Consider the following 18206-nt stretch of genomic DNA (forward strand, 5'->3'; position numbering starts at 1 on the left):
ATTTGTCACTGATTATCAGCGTWTTTGGAGGAATACTGTATGTCATTTGGCTGCTGCTGCAGAGTGAGGAAAAGGATATGATCCTATTTCAGTCAGATGAATAATTTGTTTGTTTGTTTTTTAACTGCAGTAGATTTTTAAAATGTAATGACTGTCAGATATAACAGAACAGTTTTGTAAGAATCTTTAAACTTCCAAGTCTATAAAATCAGAGAAATACATTTTTTCCCCCCATCTTTTGTAAAGCACTTTGAGATCAAGGAATAGCAGTTTTGTATTAAATAAAACATAAAGGTCAAATATTGAATTTGAAAGCTTTAAATCTTAAAGAAATTTAGTAGTAGAATGAAGCTTGTTGTATATGTGTTAATTGAAAATTTAAATGTATATATTCGAAATAGTGCTTCTCAAAGAGGCGTCTTTCCGAACTGTGATTGCTCTGGATATTTGTGCTGCGTTGTGCTTCTTTCTCCTGACGGACTCTTTAGTGACCGTGCCATGAGATGTCCACCACATACATCGCACGCAGACAAGGCGTTTTGGGTGGGGAGGCTGTTTTTTTTTAAAAAAAAAAAAAAAAAAAAAAAAAAAAGCCCGGCCTCACTGTACTGCTGCGTTCCCTCCCACTGACAGAAGATAAGCTGCAAGTGCTCATTCACTGTCTTTTCAAGGCCTTTTTTTAAAACCACCAGCTGGTGCTAGTTCACGTGGGTGAGATTCGTTTCCTGTGTTCCCCAGGGCCTGGCACCAACTTGAATCGTTCAAGGGGCGAATGTGATGGCAAAGTGGAAGCACCATCTCCCCCGCTGCCTTCATCACACCTTGCCACTCAGAGCCCCCCTGCGATCTGCTGTTCTGGTGAAATGTCACCAGAAACCATGATAAAAGGAGAGACGCCTTCCTCAACCCAGGTAAGATCGGGTGGGGGGAAATGCAAAAAAACCCTTAAATGTACAGGAACCTGCTTAATCAAATTCTTCCCAATTAGAAGTACTTTGAAAGACCGTCATATCTTATACTTTGATCTCTTAACTTATATTTTAAAAATTTAGCTATTCTTAAACATAAAAACCTGTTGAGGTCAGAGCTGACATTGTCCTAATTTTACCCTTTTTTTCCTTACCTCAACACAACTTGCATTCAGAAAACTATATATATTTCTTTAAAGTATACGTTGTCCTCTTACTGTAAATCCATTAGTTTGCAAGACRTTACATGTAAGAATATTAATAATGGCATAAAGGAATCTGAGCACTCGGCTGTACAGTGCTTATTTTTAGTGTTTTGGATTTGGGTTTTTTTGAATTATCTAGATACAGATAGAGGCAAACTGATTTTCTGTAATACAGGAATTTGACATAAAATCTATTGCTTTCTATAGCATTTCTTCTGTGGTATTTTGAATGAGATTTCATACCCATTAAATGGATGAAAACACAGGTTTTCCTTTGTGGTCACCTTAGAGAAAAAYGAGATGGTAAGAACTGCTGATAGCYGCTTCCCTGGTCTCTGACAGASCTGCCCAGGCCACATCGTAGGCTCTGCCTCATGGAGGGTTGCCATCTGCCACACACTGGCATATTGCAAATGGTTTATGAAAAACTCAGCTTTYATTTATAATTTGATTCAGCAATGCCAGAGAATGCTGCTTAAAGGGAACTGAGCAGAATGTATATTGTTGTCTATGGGCTTTCTCTGCAGAAAGAATAATCTTTTGTAGGACTAAGGGAAAATTTTCCAGTTTTRTTGCACCTGCTAGAAATTTTCTGTTCCATGTTTCCCACTGGCTTGAGTGGGAGCTACAAGTGCTTAGTGACACTGAAAATTGAGTACTGTTACCAAGGTCCTAATTAGGAATGTTGATTACTGTCTTTAGGCATCAAATCTTATAGAATATGGCCTAAGTAACTAAGCTTTGTTAACAGCAAAAATTTTGTAAAGACAAATAGCATTGCCAAGTCTAATGATGAACCTCTTAAAACAAGGGGTGAGGGTCCTGATAAGATAGGAGTCTAAGCATTAACTACAGAGATGTGTTCTCGTAAATGCTTGCCTTAACTTAAGTACGCTTTCCATTTGCAGGCCACTTACGGTGGATTTTTAACACTTTGGCAGTTTGATAACTCTGACTCAAGTAAGTAGAGAGAAAAATATTTTTTCAGTTATCGTTATTTTTTACCAGAAGACATTGATTTGTACGTGTGTATGTGTATTTCTGTTTTAGATTTAAGTTTTTCAAGATCTGAAGACATGGACTTAACCAGTGATGGCCTATTCCTAGATTCAGCCCTAACCAAGAGATTGGTTTGTGGTTTCTGCAGGAGGGTTTTCGAATGTACTGACCGGCTGAAGGAGCACGTCCTCGAGCACGCCTTGTCCGTGATTCTCCCCTTGGACTTCGCTGACTGTGCCCGGCCGGGCCTCGCAGACAGCCTTCCTCCGGGTCAGCTCCCTCGCTTCCAGTGCTCCAAATGCCCTGCGAGCTTCACTCTGAAATCAAACATGGACCGGCATGAAAAGACGATCCACTTCAACTGTAAGAAGATGCAGTGTCCTAAYTGTGCCAAGCTGTTTCGAGACAAGACAGACTTAAACCGGCATCTTATGTCTGTGCACTCAAACGAGCGTACTTTTGTGTGTCTCCCCTGTGGCAAGGGCTTTGGTACACAGAAGAACCTCACGAATCATATGAAAGTGTGTTCCTTAGGCTCTGCCCAGCTAGGAGGGTTTGAGCTTTTGGATAGTGTGGAACCAAATCAGGATCCTGAGAATGCCTAACTAGTGTTATGTATATTGGGCATTTATTTCTTTTTAAACTAGGAAAAGCAAGTTGTGTCATTGTTTTCCTACTGCAAATAAATTTACTACAGGTGTAATGTAACATAGTAACTCCCAAATACTGATCAGGTTGATAATGCACRGGTTCCAGATACTGTATAAATAATRGTTGCAATCATGGTGCGATGTTTGTGCAAAGATACTTTTGTCAGTCCATATAATGGCACTTTGGATATTTTATTGGTATGGTAATACTGTGTACTTACTGCCTTAAACTTTTTCTATCAGTAGATCTCAAAGTGCTTTATAAAAGAAATGAGATGTTTCTCTGTGTTGAAAGGGAAAATAACGTACCAAATCTTGCGAGTGTGTTAGCAATAGAATGAGTAGTAGAATTCAGTTGTCTGAGTTCCGGTCTGGTGCTCTGTCCATTAGGCGACTCAGTCTCTGCAGGGTTGTTTTGGAGCTGTGAAAGCGCTGAGCTGCTCCGCACCAGAAGATATCTGTGAAAGCTGGTTTTCTGTGTCATTTAAAGGAGGGGGGAGAAACATGCATCTTCTGTGTTTGTGCATCAGGGTATATGTTATTTAGGCTTTCAAAATTGTTGCAAGGTTTATATATTTTATTGCTTGGTATTATCTTTGAATATGTTAGGACTTTTAAAAATATACTCGAGTATGACTGTGACTTTCAGGAGTTCCCTAAGTTTTCTGACATATTTGTTTTAAATGCTGTATTAAGTTAGCCAAACTGTGAATGTTAGCTCTTTCTTTGAAAGAGAAAGAAGGGGCTGTGCTGTGAGCTATGGTGCATGTAGAAAATCAGTCATGGTCGTTACTGGAAGGTTGACAACTTACCTTAATGCATATTTTATTACTTTTTTTTAAGAGATTAGATACTTACGTGCGCCTCTTGCTATATATTTACACACAAAACCAGACTGTAGTAACTGTTAAATGAAAGTCATAAGTGAAAGTGTAGTGCTTTTCGGCTGTGCTGTGTACAGCACAGCTTGTCYGCAGTTTGAGCTTTAGCGCTGTGTGTATTGTAGGGTTGCTTTCCTTAGCAGGTGAGGCACAACTAGAAAAACCAAAACAACTTGCAGATAATCTTTTGACTTCTTCAGAAAGAAGTTGCTTCTCTCGTAATACGATTGCATCTCAGGGAGACAAAAATGAGAAATACTTAATCAGACACGAAAGGGACTAAATTGCCTGAGATCTTCAGTGGAGGATTTTTTGCAAAAGTGCTTTCTGTGGAAAGCCATTTCCACAGAAAGCAATTTTGCATGTTTCTTTCTGCTCTGGATTCTTGTTATAGAGGGAATGGGTGGAGCAACACTATGCCAGCATTACCTATTCCTGCTGAAACATGGAGCTTCGGAGAGCTCCACGCTGCATCAAGGCTGGGTTTCTGAGTATTGGGAAGCTGGTGTTTCCCTGGCTTGGTTCTCACGCTTTGTTTAAGCTGAGTATCATCAAAGCTGAGAATATGTTCCCATATAATCATTATAATATACCATACTTCAGTCATTTTTTTGGTGAAGCTATGCAATTTTTTTTGTTCCCAGAGACTTCTTTGTCAATCGCTTATACCTGTGAATGTCTAATTTATAATCCTTATAAGGATTATAAGTARTTTGCTTTTAAATAGCAAACGAGTGAAGCGGGGGAAAGCTGAGCCAGAAGAGCAAGTTGTGACCAAATGTGTCGTCTTACCCAGAAATTTGGGAGGAACACACTGTATTTTTTTTCTGACCCAGAGGAGTAAGACACCAGCAAAAGTAATTGCAGCATATTTTAAAAGACTCTGTTCACATGGTAGTAGCTATCAGCATGTTTCATGTTTGTTCTTTTTTTTTTTTTTCATGTGGAAATTTTTGTCCCATTAGTGTATCAGCCATAAGCCTGACTTCTCTAATGTATTTGCTGGACAAAAGATATTAAAATCTAGTCACTGTAATAATGGTAGACGTGATGTGACACCTATGTCCCAGTGTTGACATATGTGCCCATGAAAGACCATATTTGACCATTTCAACAGTTTTCTAATTAAAATTTTCAGCAAATCAACTATTTTGAGGTTCATACATGACTGCATTATGAAAGYACTCATATAACTTGAGAATTGAATTCAACATTAAATTATTTTCCTGTAGTCAGATCAGCTCATTGTCCTTCTAGTAGAGGTTTAAGTAGTGTTTTACTTTCTCCATAGCATTAAATTGCTTTCTGACTTCAGTGCTGGGTTTTTCCAGTGTTAYCTTCAGGATCAGGAGCAGATTTCTTAAAAATGTTAAAACCGAAGGATACAATATAGCAGACGCTTACAAAGTTTACCTAGAGCATTTTCTGTTTCGTTTTTATTTTGAATAGTATGTTTGTATTAGAAAATAGAATAGTGTGGGAAAATGATGGGAATTGTAAATTAACTATTAAATTGCATCTTACTATTTACAACCTTAAAATATGATGACGAGTAAGTAGACAAAAATCCTCTCAGAGCAAATTTGTGAATTCTTCATAATGAGCAAATGAGTATAATATTTCAGTGATTATTACATGATTACTAGTTTACAGGGTAAATTCAAAGTAGCTTCATCAGGCAGCAGATCAATCACTACTGCTTTCACTTCTCAAGTCAGGAATATGGGAACCTATTTCATTTAATACTCCTTATCCTGAAGAAAGTTTTGTCACTATTTTCTGCCACCTGGAAGCTTTGTTGCATGCATATCTGCACTTCCATATGCAAACTCAAGCTATTGTAATACTTCACGAAGAAGAGCCAGTTTGTCTCCATTTGTCCCCTCATCACTGCCTGTTACCATCAGCGGTGCTCCCGGGAATTGTTCAGGATTTGGAGCTCTAAAGGGTGCAGGCAGCATTTGTGGAGCTAGTGGCTTCGGTGAAATCATTCCCGAAGGTGTATCTTTCCTGCCTTTTTCCTGCTGCAGCTGTGCAGGTTGGCCAATGGTCAGTTTTGTTCCTGTTCTTGTGGGATCGTAGGAAAGGGGAGGAATCAGAGCATAAGGTTTGAGTTGTGGCGGTTTTTTGTCTTCTRTCAGGGCTTCTTTCTCATTAAGACGTATTGCAAAGTACTGAGCTTTCCTCCTGCTCCAAGACCTCCTTGCTCCAGAGGCTACTGGTTGGCAGGTTGTCCAATGCGTCTTGCAAGCCAGGTCCAAAAGCCAAAGGTTGAGTTACCAAATGTAGGCAGCCCACATACCATGGAAGGGAGGAGAGGAAAAATGAGGGTGTAGGGAGTTGAGCCACGAGTTTGATCCTATTACTTTGCAGTAGTAACACTTCCAATTGCACTACTAGAATTCAGCATTTTAAAGACAAGATATTACACTAAAAGTTTTTTTTCTACCTTATGGAAATTGAAAATGACATAGTTTTAAAATATTTTGGGGAAAAGTATATAGGATATAAATTTTTTTCACCAAAATTCTGCTACTCAAACTTAGAAAATGTCTAGGTTTATGCTTTACTTTCTCTGATTCAGAGGAATTCATGAATGATTTTCATTAGAGCTTGATAGACTGGTGTTTTTATTACTGTATTTTTGCAATTTATCCATGTTTTTTTAAAAAGTTTTTTTTTTACAGGTGATGGACAGTAAATACATTTCCAAAACCATATAGTATTTAAACTACTTGTTACTTTTTTAAATGAGGAAAGAGATGTAACTTTACTTAAGAAAAATATCAGAACATGAAAACCAAGAAAAATTAACCTCAGTGAAATAAGTAGTTACTTGAGAAGACAATACCAAAGGCAGCTTTTCCAAGCATTGTTGGGTTGATTTAAAAAACGCACATCACTTGTAAATATTTTAATGAAATTAAGTACATAGATTTTTACTATGACACTGTGTGTATTATATTCTCAATTTCTTGGTGCTATTCTTCATATTTTCCTGTCCAGTAGCTAGTTWTCTATGGGGCTACTGTTAATGGTCTTGGTGATCTTGTTAAAGATTATTTCTTTAGACCTTAATGCTGCTATACTTAAGCTCTATAAAATATTAATATGAGCCTTCTTATGTAGGGCCAATAGTTTGTACTTTTTAACTGTGTCATTTAGACAAAAAGTTATGCCTGTACCAAAGTTGGTATGTTACTCATTAAATATATGTGCTTGTAGGCATATATATTTAACAGTACTGTAAAAATGTTAACTCTACAATACATTTTTTTGTCTACAATGCTGTTATTTTTCAGGTGTTAATTTTTGTAGGTGCAAAACAAATATATGGCTATTTGGTGAAAGAGTTTTCAATAAAACTATAACTGCAAAAAATGTTCTGTGACTCTTTAAATATAAACATACTAGAAGCTGAAAAGTTATTTGCTAGTGATTTAAGATGAATATAGGCAAAAGTAAGCATGAGGAATGTTGTAATCAGGAATTGTTTTGAATATGTTAGATCTTGAATCTGTTTGACCTTAAGGCTTTGATCTCTTTAGATAAATAGAAATAATTAAAATGGTATGATAGATTTGTAACGATTCTTTGAAAATATCCAGATGTGGGCTTTTTTTGTCCAARTTGGGTATGCAAATACACATCTTATCAGTGTGAACATGCTCTGATTATGCAACTAAAGCAGTATAAATACAGGCAAATCCAGATAACTGTATGTGAATGTGGCTTGTTACTGGTGCAGGTTGTTGCACCTAATGTTTGAAGTTGCCTTTTGAGCTTCGTCGCTAGCTCAGCCATATAAACTGAAGGGTTAAGAAGTAGGCGGTAAATAGTGGAAAGCTTCTGATCGTGTAGGAAATGACAGAATCAGGTACCATCTGGTGATGCAGGAAATAGTATTTTGTAGTCTTCTCTTCTCTAAAGCACTTCTGCTTCGTAACATCGGGACCACATTGCTGTGTTGCTTCACGGTGGATTTTAGGGAGTGAAGTGGTTAACGTGACTTCCTGAGTTGTCTCTGCTAGCTGTGTCCTCCACCCATACCGTGTGCATGTTGTGGAAATGGCCKTGGACTGGAGGAAGGAGGGTTATATGACCCCTGTTGACTTCACTTGATCAGCTTATAGCTTGCTTACCTTGTCTAGACTGTACAGTAATAGGTTTACAGTGATCCTGGGGAATACAAGTGTTTTGTCTGTATGGCCTACTGTTAATACCCAAGCAGTTACAAGATCAAACTGGAAACATTTATCATAAATAGCATTGTATCATAAATGACATTGTATCATAAAATTGAAATTTGCTAAGGATTTTTGTATAAGAGAAAGTGGGCTCCTTGCCTCAGATTGTATAGACTAGGGTGGTGTGTCCTATCCAAAGGAGAAGATGCACCAAAAATATTTTTTTCAGTAATTTAAGTTTTCCCAGGAAGGGAGCAAATAAAGAGAGAAGGCCGTCTCACGTTCGAGTCCTTTCAACAAAATCTTGTAAGTAAGAGGTGAGGTATGTGGTAGGATTGTTTAGACAAGCTGAGTTGTTGTTACACTGCAGMAAAAGCTTGCCCAAAGCCCTGGACATTAGAACATCCCCATGGAAAGCAAATGGTGCCTGGAACTTGCATGTTGAAGTATCATCTTGGAGGTTCCCAAGGCAGTGCRAGTATGTGTGCATATTACCACCTTAAACCAGCCTTTTAAACTTCCACTTGATTGCAGCAAGTAACCTTTACTGCCAAGTGAATAAAATATACTTAGCTATTCTTCACTATTCCTGTCATCACTATTGCAACCATGGTCCAAGTGTGAGTGAGTAGATTTCCCTCCCCCATTTTGGGCTAGAAAATTCTCATGACTGCTTTACAGACCTGCCTCAGGCATCTGTAGGAAGCAATACCACRACTGCTGAACAGCCCAGAGGAGCAATTTAGGAGTAAAGAACATTAGATCCAGTTCAAACTACGGATTGAAGGAGATATTTTTTCAGTTACCTCTGTGGTGGCTTTTTGTCCTTGCAAGTAACCAGAACAAATGCTAAGACAAAATACCTATCATGACAACTTCTAAGACTTTGAACCATGCTTTTATTCTTTTATTCTGTGTTAGAAAAAAAAAAAAAAAAAACTTTAAGTTGAGCTTGTGTTGAAACGTTTGTTCTGATTTAAAAGGTAGTGAATGTGAATTTTCATTCAAGTGGTGGCTGCAGTAAAAATGCACCTTTAAGCACAATTCTGTAGGATTTTTTTTCCAGTATTGGCTTAGGGAGAAGATTGTTCCTAATAAGTGGAAGAGGAATTCCACTTCCTATGGAATTCCATTTTATTTATTCCTGCAACCAAATACTGAACGTACGAAGCATGCTCCACTTTTGAAACCTTGTAAAATAGTGTGTTTTCTCTTTCTATTGAAAGTAGCATAGCTCTTTTATCTTCTGTCTGGATTTCCTGATGGAAAAAAGAACAAATGGTCGGTTGAAGAGTGATATTTCTCACACTGTTTCCTCCTCTAGTGAAGACATCTTTGGCTATGTCCTGGCAGCTTTATAGTATTAACAGCATCAGGCTGTAGTTTTCACTGGTTTTACATGCGAGTCAAATACAGTTGTTTTTCACATTGTTTTCATCTGCATTGCAAATGCAAGACAAAGTAAATGTTCAAAACAGAAAGAAAAAAAAGTCCACAAATTGGGTATTAAATAACACTGAATACAGAGGCATGCTGAGTTTAAAAAGGGGTGGGGGGGAAGGGCTTATTTTATTTTATTTTATTTTTATTAGGAGCTATTTTTTTCAGAATACAGTTTAACTCTCCAGGGCATTATCTGTGGTACACTGAGAACGTGTAGTGTACATTCAGCTAGTAGGGCTTTTCTAGAAGATAACATTTGAATATGCATCTAAAGATACTGGAAAGTGTTCAGTATGTCAGAAACCTATAGTAGGTGTGGGATTTCCCTTATGCCCTTCACTCTTACAAACACTGTTTCGTTTACCAGAAGAAGCCATTTACATATACAATAGCATATTTAAGATTAACCATAATTTGCTTTCTTTTTTTCCTCCTTGTTATGTAAGCAGTACATTGCTTTGAGAAATGACAATAATTATGACAGAAGTGGGTGAAAATTAACATATTAATGGCAAGAAATAGATTATAGAAGGTAGAGATAAAAAATATATCTGCATGGACAGTCATTTCCAAATTTATAGTGGGTGAATTTCCTTAGGGAATAGCAAATACTCTGTTTTCACCTGCCGTATTTTGCATATTGCACTTTCATTTTGTTTAGAGGAGGAAATACCAGCACAGCTGCTGTGTGCATTCTTCTGGCAAATTAGACTGGTGGGCTGTCAATACTGTAATATATCCCTTGAGTTTGCTTTCAATGCACTTCCAAAGAGATGAYGAGAAGGAAAGAATCAAAAATGTCTGGATGACTTCAGAAGATTCATCATCTTCCAGTCTGGCARAAATATGATAAAAAGTCCATGAAGGACTATACAGTTGAGTTGTAAGGAGGCATGTRAGGGTCATGCTTCAGGATTATACATCTTTCTGTATTTCTCTGCCCATGCCATAGTGGTAATACTAGCTGAAAGTTGGGTACTGTTGCGTGCGTTTGTCGTAGGTGTCCTCCTGGATGTACCTCAGTGTTTGCACATTCATGGAAATACTGCTGGAGTATTTGTCTTAACCTTGAAGTAGTTCTTACTCGCAGCCCTCCGTAAATACAAATCAGGTAGTTCTGCGTGGCACTACCAGGGTCCTGCAGTTGTGGTCCTTTTTTCACAGCTAGCTACTGCTTCCACGAAGAGCTATGTTGGAGATTCAGATGATGCTCTTGAGGCTAGTTTGTTACAGTAAATTAACATTATAACAGATTGTCAGCCACTTTAGTTTCCTCTTTAAAAAGTATTAGACAATGTGTGTTGATGGCTGTTGTTAAATGTTTGTGTACTGGCTTTTCAAAACTTTATCTGATGAAAGTACTTGAAGTTCTTAGCTTTAATCATACAGTGTCAGAAGGCAGATTTAGAAAGGTTAAGAGGTGAGAATATGCTTTCACAGTGAAGTAATTCAGCAGTGAAATACTGAGCAGGAAGACTGACGTCCTGGGATGTTCTGAGTAACCTGTTTGTTTTGCTTACTCTCCTGCAGTCAACGAGTTCACAGTGATCAGAAAGAAATTCAAGTGCCCGTACTGCAGTTTTTCAGCGATGCACCAATGTATCCTGAAGAGACACATGCGATCCCACACGGGAGAAAGGCCCTATCCGTGTGAAATCTGCGGGAAGAAGTTCACGCGCCGCGAGCACATGAAGCGGCACACCTTGGTAAGAAGGCCCCCGTGGGGCAGCTCGCGCGGGTCCTGGTGGGAAACGGAGATGGTTTGCTCRGATTAAAGATAGCAGGAACGTCCTCTGATCCAGGTTTGCGTTTGCTCCTCTSTGCTGCGGCCCTGACCGCTATGGGGAGCCTGTGCGGTGGGGCCTGGAGGCAGCATAGGCTCGTTGAAAAGAAAGTTTTCCAACAGCTTGAGTGATTTGGTACRGAAAGTTTTAAAAGACTGCGTCACTTGCAAAGGAGGCTTCGCGCCAAAGCTACTCTAGTCTGACAATGCTGAATTATTAAAAACAATACTACATTTTATTAAAACCTGCTTGTTATTCAAAAACCTACTACGGGGCTGGTTAATGACGTCTGGCTTTTTAAAGCTTCTTCATAAATAACATTTTCAAGCCAAATCTTTCATTTTCTCTTTTCTTTTTTTTTCCCAGAGAATTAATCTGCCACTGTAAAGTGGTTTCTCTAAGCTTAGTAGAGATGTGATAGTGTGTGGAAAAGCAAAGAGTTTCTATGTAATTATTATTATGTAATTATCTCAGTGATGCACACCAGTAAGCTCTGCTGCCCCTCTAATTAAGCTTGTAGAGAAAACAAGTTCTTCATTAACACTAGGGGTTGTAGTTGTGAGACTCCAATACTGTGAGATATTAAAAAAAAAAAAAAAAAAGTGACAGTTTCAGTGACTACGAATTATTCATTCAGATAATTTGAATAACTCTTATTTGTATATTTGCAGTATCAAATTTTGACTGTAAAATTACCTTACTGGAGGCAATGTGCTGAGATTAATGAATGTTTTCCTGACTGTAAACTCACAAAAAGCCACAAGACTTTTAATGCCCCCGTCCCAGTGCTGCAAGCACGTGCATATCCTTGCATRCTTTCTTTCAAAGGCAATTTGATAGCAGTAATGTGGCTTACTTCAAGTATAGCAAATTTGCAGGTTCTTTTTCCTGTTCTAGAAAGTGGCTTTAAACTAGTAAGAATCAGTGTATTTTTACATACTGTAGCACAGGCAGCAAACTGCTTTATATCCTTCAGGAATGAAATTGAGGTGATCTGCAAACTAATTTTAGGTCTCAGTTTCTGSCGCTGAAATCATTCTAGGTCACTGACTTGATGTATTGACTCTGGAGTTCAAGTTTTYTCTTTTTATACGCAGGGGAAGATGAAGTCAGATATTTGTGGAAGTATATAGGGGAGGATATATATGGATTTATCCTTCATGTCTGTCTGAATCTTCCTCTTAGACTTCTTGTATGTTAGGAATTAAACTTGTTTAGAAAATGCCAACTAGATTACAGGTTTGTAATGCCAGGAGAAATTCCTAAAAAAAAAAAAAAAAAAAAAAAGGTGCCTCACTAGCAATGACAATTTCTTTTTATTCCAAAGAGACCAAGACAGATTTTGTAATACAAGCACTAAAAAGTTCACTGTGTTGAACTGCTAACGATCAAAAGTCACTGCAAAGGAACCTAATGGTGGGGGTGACTTCACGAAGCCAGGAGYCTTGTATAAGGCAGGAGAAATAAGGCCCCAGAAGAGTTACAGTTTTATTATTTATTTTAAGTTTCTTTTGAAATTAAGCTATGAAAAGGGCTATTTTCWTATGTCCAAATGACATCTTGACCTCCATTTACCAAAGAGGTAAACATAGTAGTGCAAACTATGTGAAGTGCTTATGGCAAGATCAGCTTCTGGATTCTTACGCTTCGCTTGTCTTATTGTCTTATTTCCATTACGTGCAACATCTTGGGGCTTAATTGTCAATTCTCAGGTAAATCTGCAAAGATGAATGCTGGCATGCATCAAACGAAACTACGTGTTATAAAAATAATGTGTAGAAAAAGGAACATGCCAAAAGTCGTGTTCTCTCAGTTCCTTGACTGAGAACCAAAGACTAAAGGGACTGTTGTAGTTTTGTATTTAGCTCAGATTAAAAAAAAACCCAGTTTTTATGAAAGTCTCTGTATAAAATTTAAGTTGAATAGAAATGATTTGGGGGTTTGTGTTGAATATTAAAGTAGATGCAAGTTTTTCTTTCTGAAATCCTTGCAGCTGTAATACATCTAAGCATGGACTAGAACATAAATTGAGATTGAGGTTTARTTCTCCAGGCATCTGTAGCTCAGCGGGGTATTCAGTGAGGGGGGRAAAAGAAAATGCCGGTTAGGTCGAATCCGGCTGCAGGAATAGATGAGCCTGCGCGCGGGAGAGGAGACTGGCCGTCCCGGTGGTGCCGTCGGCACGCGCGCGGTCTGCCGSCCGGCGCTCGGCCGGGCTTGGGGCTTTCCCACCGCGACCAGCCGCTGAGAGCGAGGCAGGGCAGCCGTCAACCTGCAAACTCCGACCGGGCAGCTGCTTTAAAATAAAAGGAAGTACATTTTCACACGGGGCGTGTTTAGGCAGTAAAACCTTTCACAGAGGCCGTTGCGAAGGATGAAAGGTGTAAATGAGCTCAGGAGAGGACCAGGGGCTCTGGCAGCTGGTGGTCTGCGTGCAGCAGCTTGCTCAAGACGGCCCGGAGTTGCTGCGTGCTGAAACCTAAGAATACAGAGGAAGGTGGGTCACTCGCTGCCTGTGCGCTGTTTCCCAGGGTGTCTCCCGTTGATCCCAGCCAGGGGCCGGACGCTGGCCCGGGTGAAYGTTGGGCGGTCCCAGGACGACGTTTCCAAACTCGGAGGCTCACCCTGCCCTGTGGCCTCAGAGCATCCGCAGGTGCCCGCTGCTCGGCCCGCTCTGCCTCGACGCAGCTGCGGGAGCGCGCTCTCCTCTGCTGGGCTTGTAGATGCATCTCCTTCAGCGACCTGATAGCCACGCATCTGAGCGTAATGGGATCTGGCTTTCGTAAGCGGTTAACGTCACCGCCCCGAGCACAAAGAACGCGGTGGCGGARGGTGCCTGAGCCCGGCTCCGTGCGGTGGGGTGCCGCGTTCCCACCGGACCGGCGGCCCGTGCTCTCCAGGAGACGGGCACGTGAAAGTGTTCATCGAGCAGGTTCCTTGGCTTCCGCGTGTGGCAAAAATAGCTGGGGGCAGAATTCACCTTTGGGTGCTTCTCTCCTTCTCAAGTAGGTCATTCTGGTCACTGCCTGCTGAGGTTTGAATCTTAAAGGGGTTTCTGGTATCCTGCAGATACAGCTGGTTTTGTACGGGGAGCTAGCTCTATATGCCTGTTACTCTCAGACACAAAATACAGCATGATTTATAGAACAGAAACGTTTGTGACAAAYGATTTTTCAGCTTCCAGAGCAGTCAGAAATAAGGTTAGAAGTGCATTCAACAGCRTGTTTTTAAAGATACAGGATGTATTCATTGTGTTGCTATTCTTCGGTCCTTGGCAGTGAAGAGATCAGGAGAGAAACTGCTAAATTAATGTGGGACATAAACCTGTTTGATAGTGGATTGTTCTGGTCTTGTCTACCCAGAGGACTTTTTTTTTTTTTTTTAGATTTTCTTCACGTTATTGTAGTGCAATAGAAATGTGTTTGGCCGTACTGCATCTGCAAAGAGTTGCTTCAAAGCAGGGTTTTCTTGGGGAAGACCTACCTTGCTCCACCACCAAAAACCTTGCGTGAAGTCGTGCGGCTTGTCATCCTTACGATTTTTAAATGCAGTTGCATTTAGTAGCTTCATGAATTACCTCCTTTGACAGGCTTGCAGGAAATCTCGTGTTGCATTGTCGTTGCTATGACTTTCAAACAGGTTTCCTGGCAGCTTTAAACTCTCCTGTGATTAAAGTTATCTTAAGTTAGTTTGTGACTGTGAAAAGTARCAGAATTATTTCAACAGAATAATTTCACATTATTGTGCCCTGGACTAGAAAAAAAGGGGGATAAAGTTTAAATGATTGGAATTTCATCCCAAAATTGCTAGTTTGGTGATCAGAAGGTATTTCCAGAAGGATTTTGCATTGTATTACACAGTTGCAGGATTGAATTAATCATGGTGGGTTTAAGTTCCACTGTGAAAGCCTATGATGGTCTCGGGTTGCACTCACAGGCTACAGCGCTTTTCCTTTGCAGAAAGATAGGGGAGTGTGTCCTTCCTTGCAGCTCTCGGTTTATCTTTGTTGGCATTAATTTTTTTTATTGTTCTCCTTTCCTAGGTCCACAGCAAAGATAAAAAGTACGTATGCAAAGTTTGCAATCGAGTGTTCATGTCTGCAGCCAGCGTGGGAATCAAGCACGGCTCCCGCCGCCACGGAGTTTGTGCCGATTGCTCTGGCCGCGGCGTGGCCGGTCACTTGGATCATAACGGCGGCGAAGGGTCTCCGGATGAATTATATCCTGGCGAAGGCCAGTACATGGAAGACCCAGATGACATCAAAGTGGAAGGAGACGAAGAGATGGGAGACGAGGATGACATAAAGTGGAAAGACGACGTCGGAATATCACAAGATGATGTGATTTTAGATGATGACAAAGATGTCGACTCTCCGCAGGAGCAGGAGAACTCTGGGGAGAACGACAAGGATTTTACCTGGATTTCTTAGGGATTCTTTTTGTTTTGATGTTTGTAGGGGGAGGGAGGGCGGGGGAGGAAGGAGTATGTTGGAAAAACTAAGTAGCCTTGTTGTTGTCCATGTGTGCAAAATAATTTTTGTGTTTTATAAACAAGTCCTTATCTGTACCACTCAGATACTGTATTAGTAAGCGTCGCTTTTGGTGACATGGTTTCCTTCACCTTCCYCTTCGTGAACGAAAACGACTGCGTTTGCCTCGCTGGCAGCGCGAGCCGGCTTGCACGCAAGCGCGTTCCTGCAGGCGCGAGCGCTGAGAGGGGAGAGCACAGCCGGCGCGCACCGCGTGGAGCGTGCGGTCCCCGTACCCTTCCCACCCCGCGTCGAACACCAGGAGCTTTGGTCTGCAACAGGTTTTGGTGGTGGTTGGTGGTTCTGGTTTTGGTTTGGTTGTGAACACCTTTTCTGTGTTCTAAAATCCCAGCAGCAGTGGAATTACAAACTAGTGTTGTGGAAACACGTATGTTGAGGGCTTCCCCTAATAACACAGGCCTTTTGCAAAGAGTTATTTAAAGAATTTTTATTATTTTTTTTATTGTTTTTATGGAGCCAAATAGATCAAAAAACAAGTCGGGTTACAGCCTTATGAATTCCTTTCGTAAAAGCAGATGCTTAGCTTCCAAAAGCGTCATCAAAAAGTTACGAGATTACTTGGACCTACTGGCATCTTACCCTTGTCCCGTCTTCCGGCCTTGGTTATTCGTGTTTGATGAAATGACTGTTGATATTTCCGTAAAAATTGTTTCTTATAGAGGACACCGGTAATCCAGTTGTTGTTTTCCACCAATAYGTTCACTTTTCTCCTTTCAGTGTCAGCTACCTTTTTCAAAAATATATGCAAACTCGTGAAAACGAAGCATTTAGCAAACTGCAGGGTAAACTGTGAAACACAAGAAACCAAGGTGAAGAAATCCTAACTTCATGGAAATCTTACTGCTTCRCTGCAGTARGTTTCARTGGGGCCAGGATTTTACCTGGGTATGTCACTCTTCCTYGCCAAGCTGAAATTTTCCTTCGTCACTGGTAGGCGTAACACCTCTCTAATTTATCAAGAAAACCTTCGGTCTTGGTTGCACTGGTTCCATGTAAATTTGCAAATAAAGCCTTTTCAGCAGCTGCAGGTTTCTCTCCTAGCGGAGTCTGGGGCTCTCTTCCAGGTAGTTGGAGTCGCTTTGCTTGTACTGGCCACTGCTGCCTTCTTCCAACTACACRTAACAGCAGCAAAATCCATTGCAAGTGTCCCGTTCGTGGGGAAAGCTCATCTTCCCTTTCACCTCTTTGCTTCTGGTGCTTTTTTTTTTTAAAAAAAAAGAAAAAAAAAGAAAAAGGAAAGAAAAAAGGGCGGAAGACCTCACTCTTTCCTCGCTATGGAGCAGTTTTGTACCACCAATCCTATCTTGAAACCTGCCACAGGCCACCAGAAAGCCAAATGACTATAAGGTGCTATTTATTTTCCAGTGGTGGGAAAGGCAATTTCTGGGCAGGGAAGGGGAAAAGAGAGTGAAAAAGTTCTTGCAGGTGATTTTTCTTTCTTTCTTTCTTTCTTTTTTTTTTTTTTTTTAATGAAAAGCACAGTTCCACTCAGCAAAGAAAATAAGAGCAGGATTTATTGTGCTAAACCCCAGTAAAGCAGAATAACCTTTAAGGGTTTGAGCTGCGCGGGGAGCTGCCAGCCCGGCGTCTTTCTGCCCGGGAATTCCCGGCTCCCCGCTGCGCGCGGCTCCTCGCGGGATGCGCCGTGCCCCTGGGCGTGCTGCTCCCCGGCCCGGGCGGCGATCGCGACTCCCAAGCTTCTGCTCGGTCAGTTTTGGTGCGTGTCAGTGATGTGGAAACGCGTTTCCAAGCCGCTTGGTACCCTGAACCCTCCTGTTAGCTTAGAGCGAGGCCGCGCGGTCGCCGGCTCGGCTGCCGCCGATCGTAGGGGCAAAGAAGTTAAATGGAACTTACTGCTTTTAGCCGGTAAGAACGGATAACCCTATCCTTTAAATATTTRAAGAATAACGTGGTAGGGTCATATAGAAACATTTTTATTATAAAGCTACTTCTGCATTTTAGCCTCTTGTAAAGCCCTATTACTGTATTTGAAGGTGTAGACAAAACCCGTATTTTACAATTGGATTTTTGTATACTTTTTTTTTTTCTAAGTCCAAAAAAAGATCAGCAGTTGCATCTGCTGTTGCTGGTCCTAGCACGAGGTCGCCGTTTCCTTATCTTGACTTCTGCCTCCCCGAAATGCAGSCGCTGTATTTATTGTCATTTATCCTGTAAATATGGAGGAGCGGGGGGTGCTGGGGGCCCTGGACTCGCAGCCTGCTCCCGTTACACGTAGACAAATACATACAGTACTTAAAAGATATCTGTAGCTTTGCTTTTTATACATAAAATTTATTAAAAAAAAAAAAACATAAAGACCCAAACTGTTCAGACCCCCCGGAGTTTCTGTGACATTCCTTCTTGTTTATCTATTCCACTTCCAGTAACTGAATTCACTCTCTTGTGTTTTGGGGAAAAACAGGTGGCGTTGATCCGCAGTTAACTTTTCCTCCCTTCTCCCTGCCCGCACGCTTAGGTGATGGGCTTTTCGTAAGCGGATTTATGGGGTGCTTAGCTTTACTTTGTGTTGTTTTGTTTG

At 40.6% G+C, this 18206-nt stretch overlaps 1 protein-coding gene across 6 annotated transcripts in view; it reads left to right on the plus strand.

Annotated features, from left to right (window-relative positions):
* ZBTB46 (zinc finger and BTB domain containing 46) overlaps positions 1 to 15585 on the plus strand; it is a 54966-nt gene extending 39381 nt beyond the window's left edge. For 5 of the 6 annotated variants that reach the window (XM_085314199.1, XM_085314202.1, XM_085314201.1 and 2 more), the window contains 5 exons: positions 739 to 911; positions 2083 to 2134; positions 2225 to 2536; positions 10865 to 11040; positions 15161 to 15585. In XM_085314199.1, coding sequence (XP_085170325.1) covers positions 739 to 911; positions 2083 to 2134; positions 2225 to 2536; positions 10865 to 11040; positions 15161 to 15547 — 1100 coding nt within the window. In that variant the 3' untranslated portion in view covers positions 15548 to 15585. The remainder of the gene's footprint in view (positions 1 to 738; positions 912 to 2082; positions 2135 to 2224; positions 2537 to 10864; positions 11041 to 15160) is intronic. The other variant, XM_085314205.1, reaches the window with a different exon arrangement.
* The last annotated feature ends 2621 nt before the right edge of the window (positions 15586 to 18206 follow it).

Source organism: Rhea americana, unplaced genomic scaffold, assembly GCF_003343005.1.
Source record: "Rhea americana isolate MKP2758 unplaced genomic scaffold, rheAme1 scaffold_4, whole genome shotgun sequence".
NCBI lineage: Eukaryota > Metazoa > Chordata > Aves > Rheiformes > Rheidae > Rhea > Rhea americana.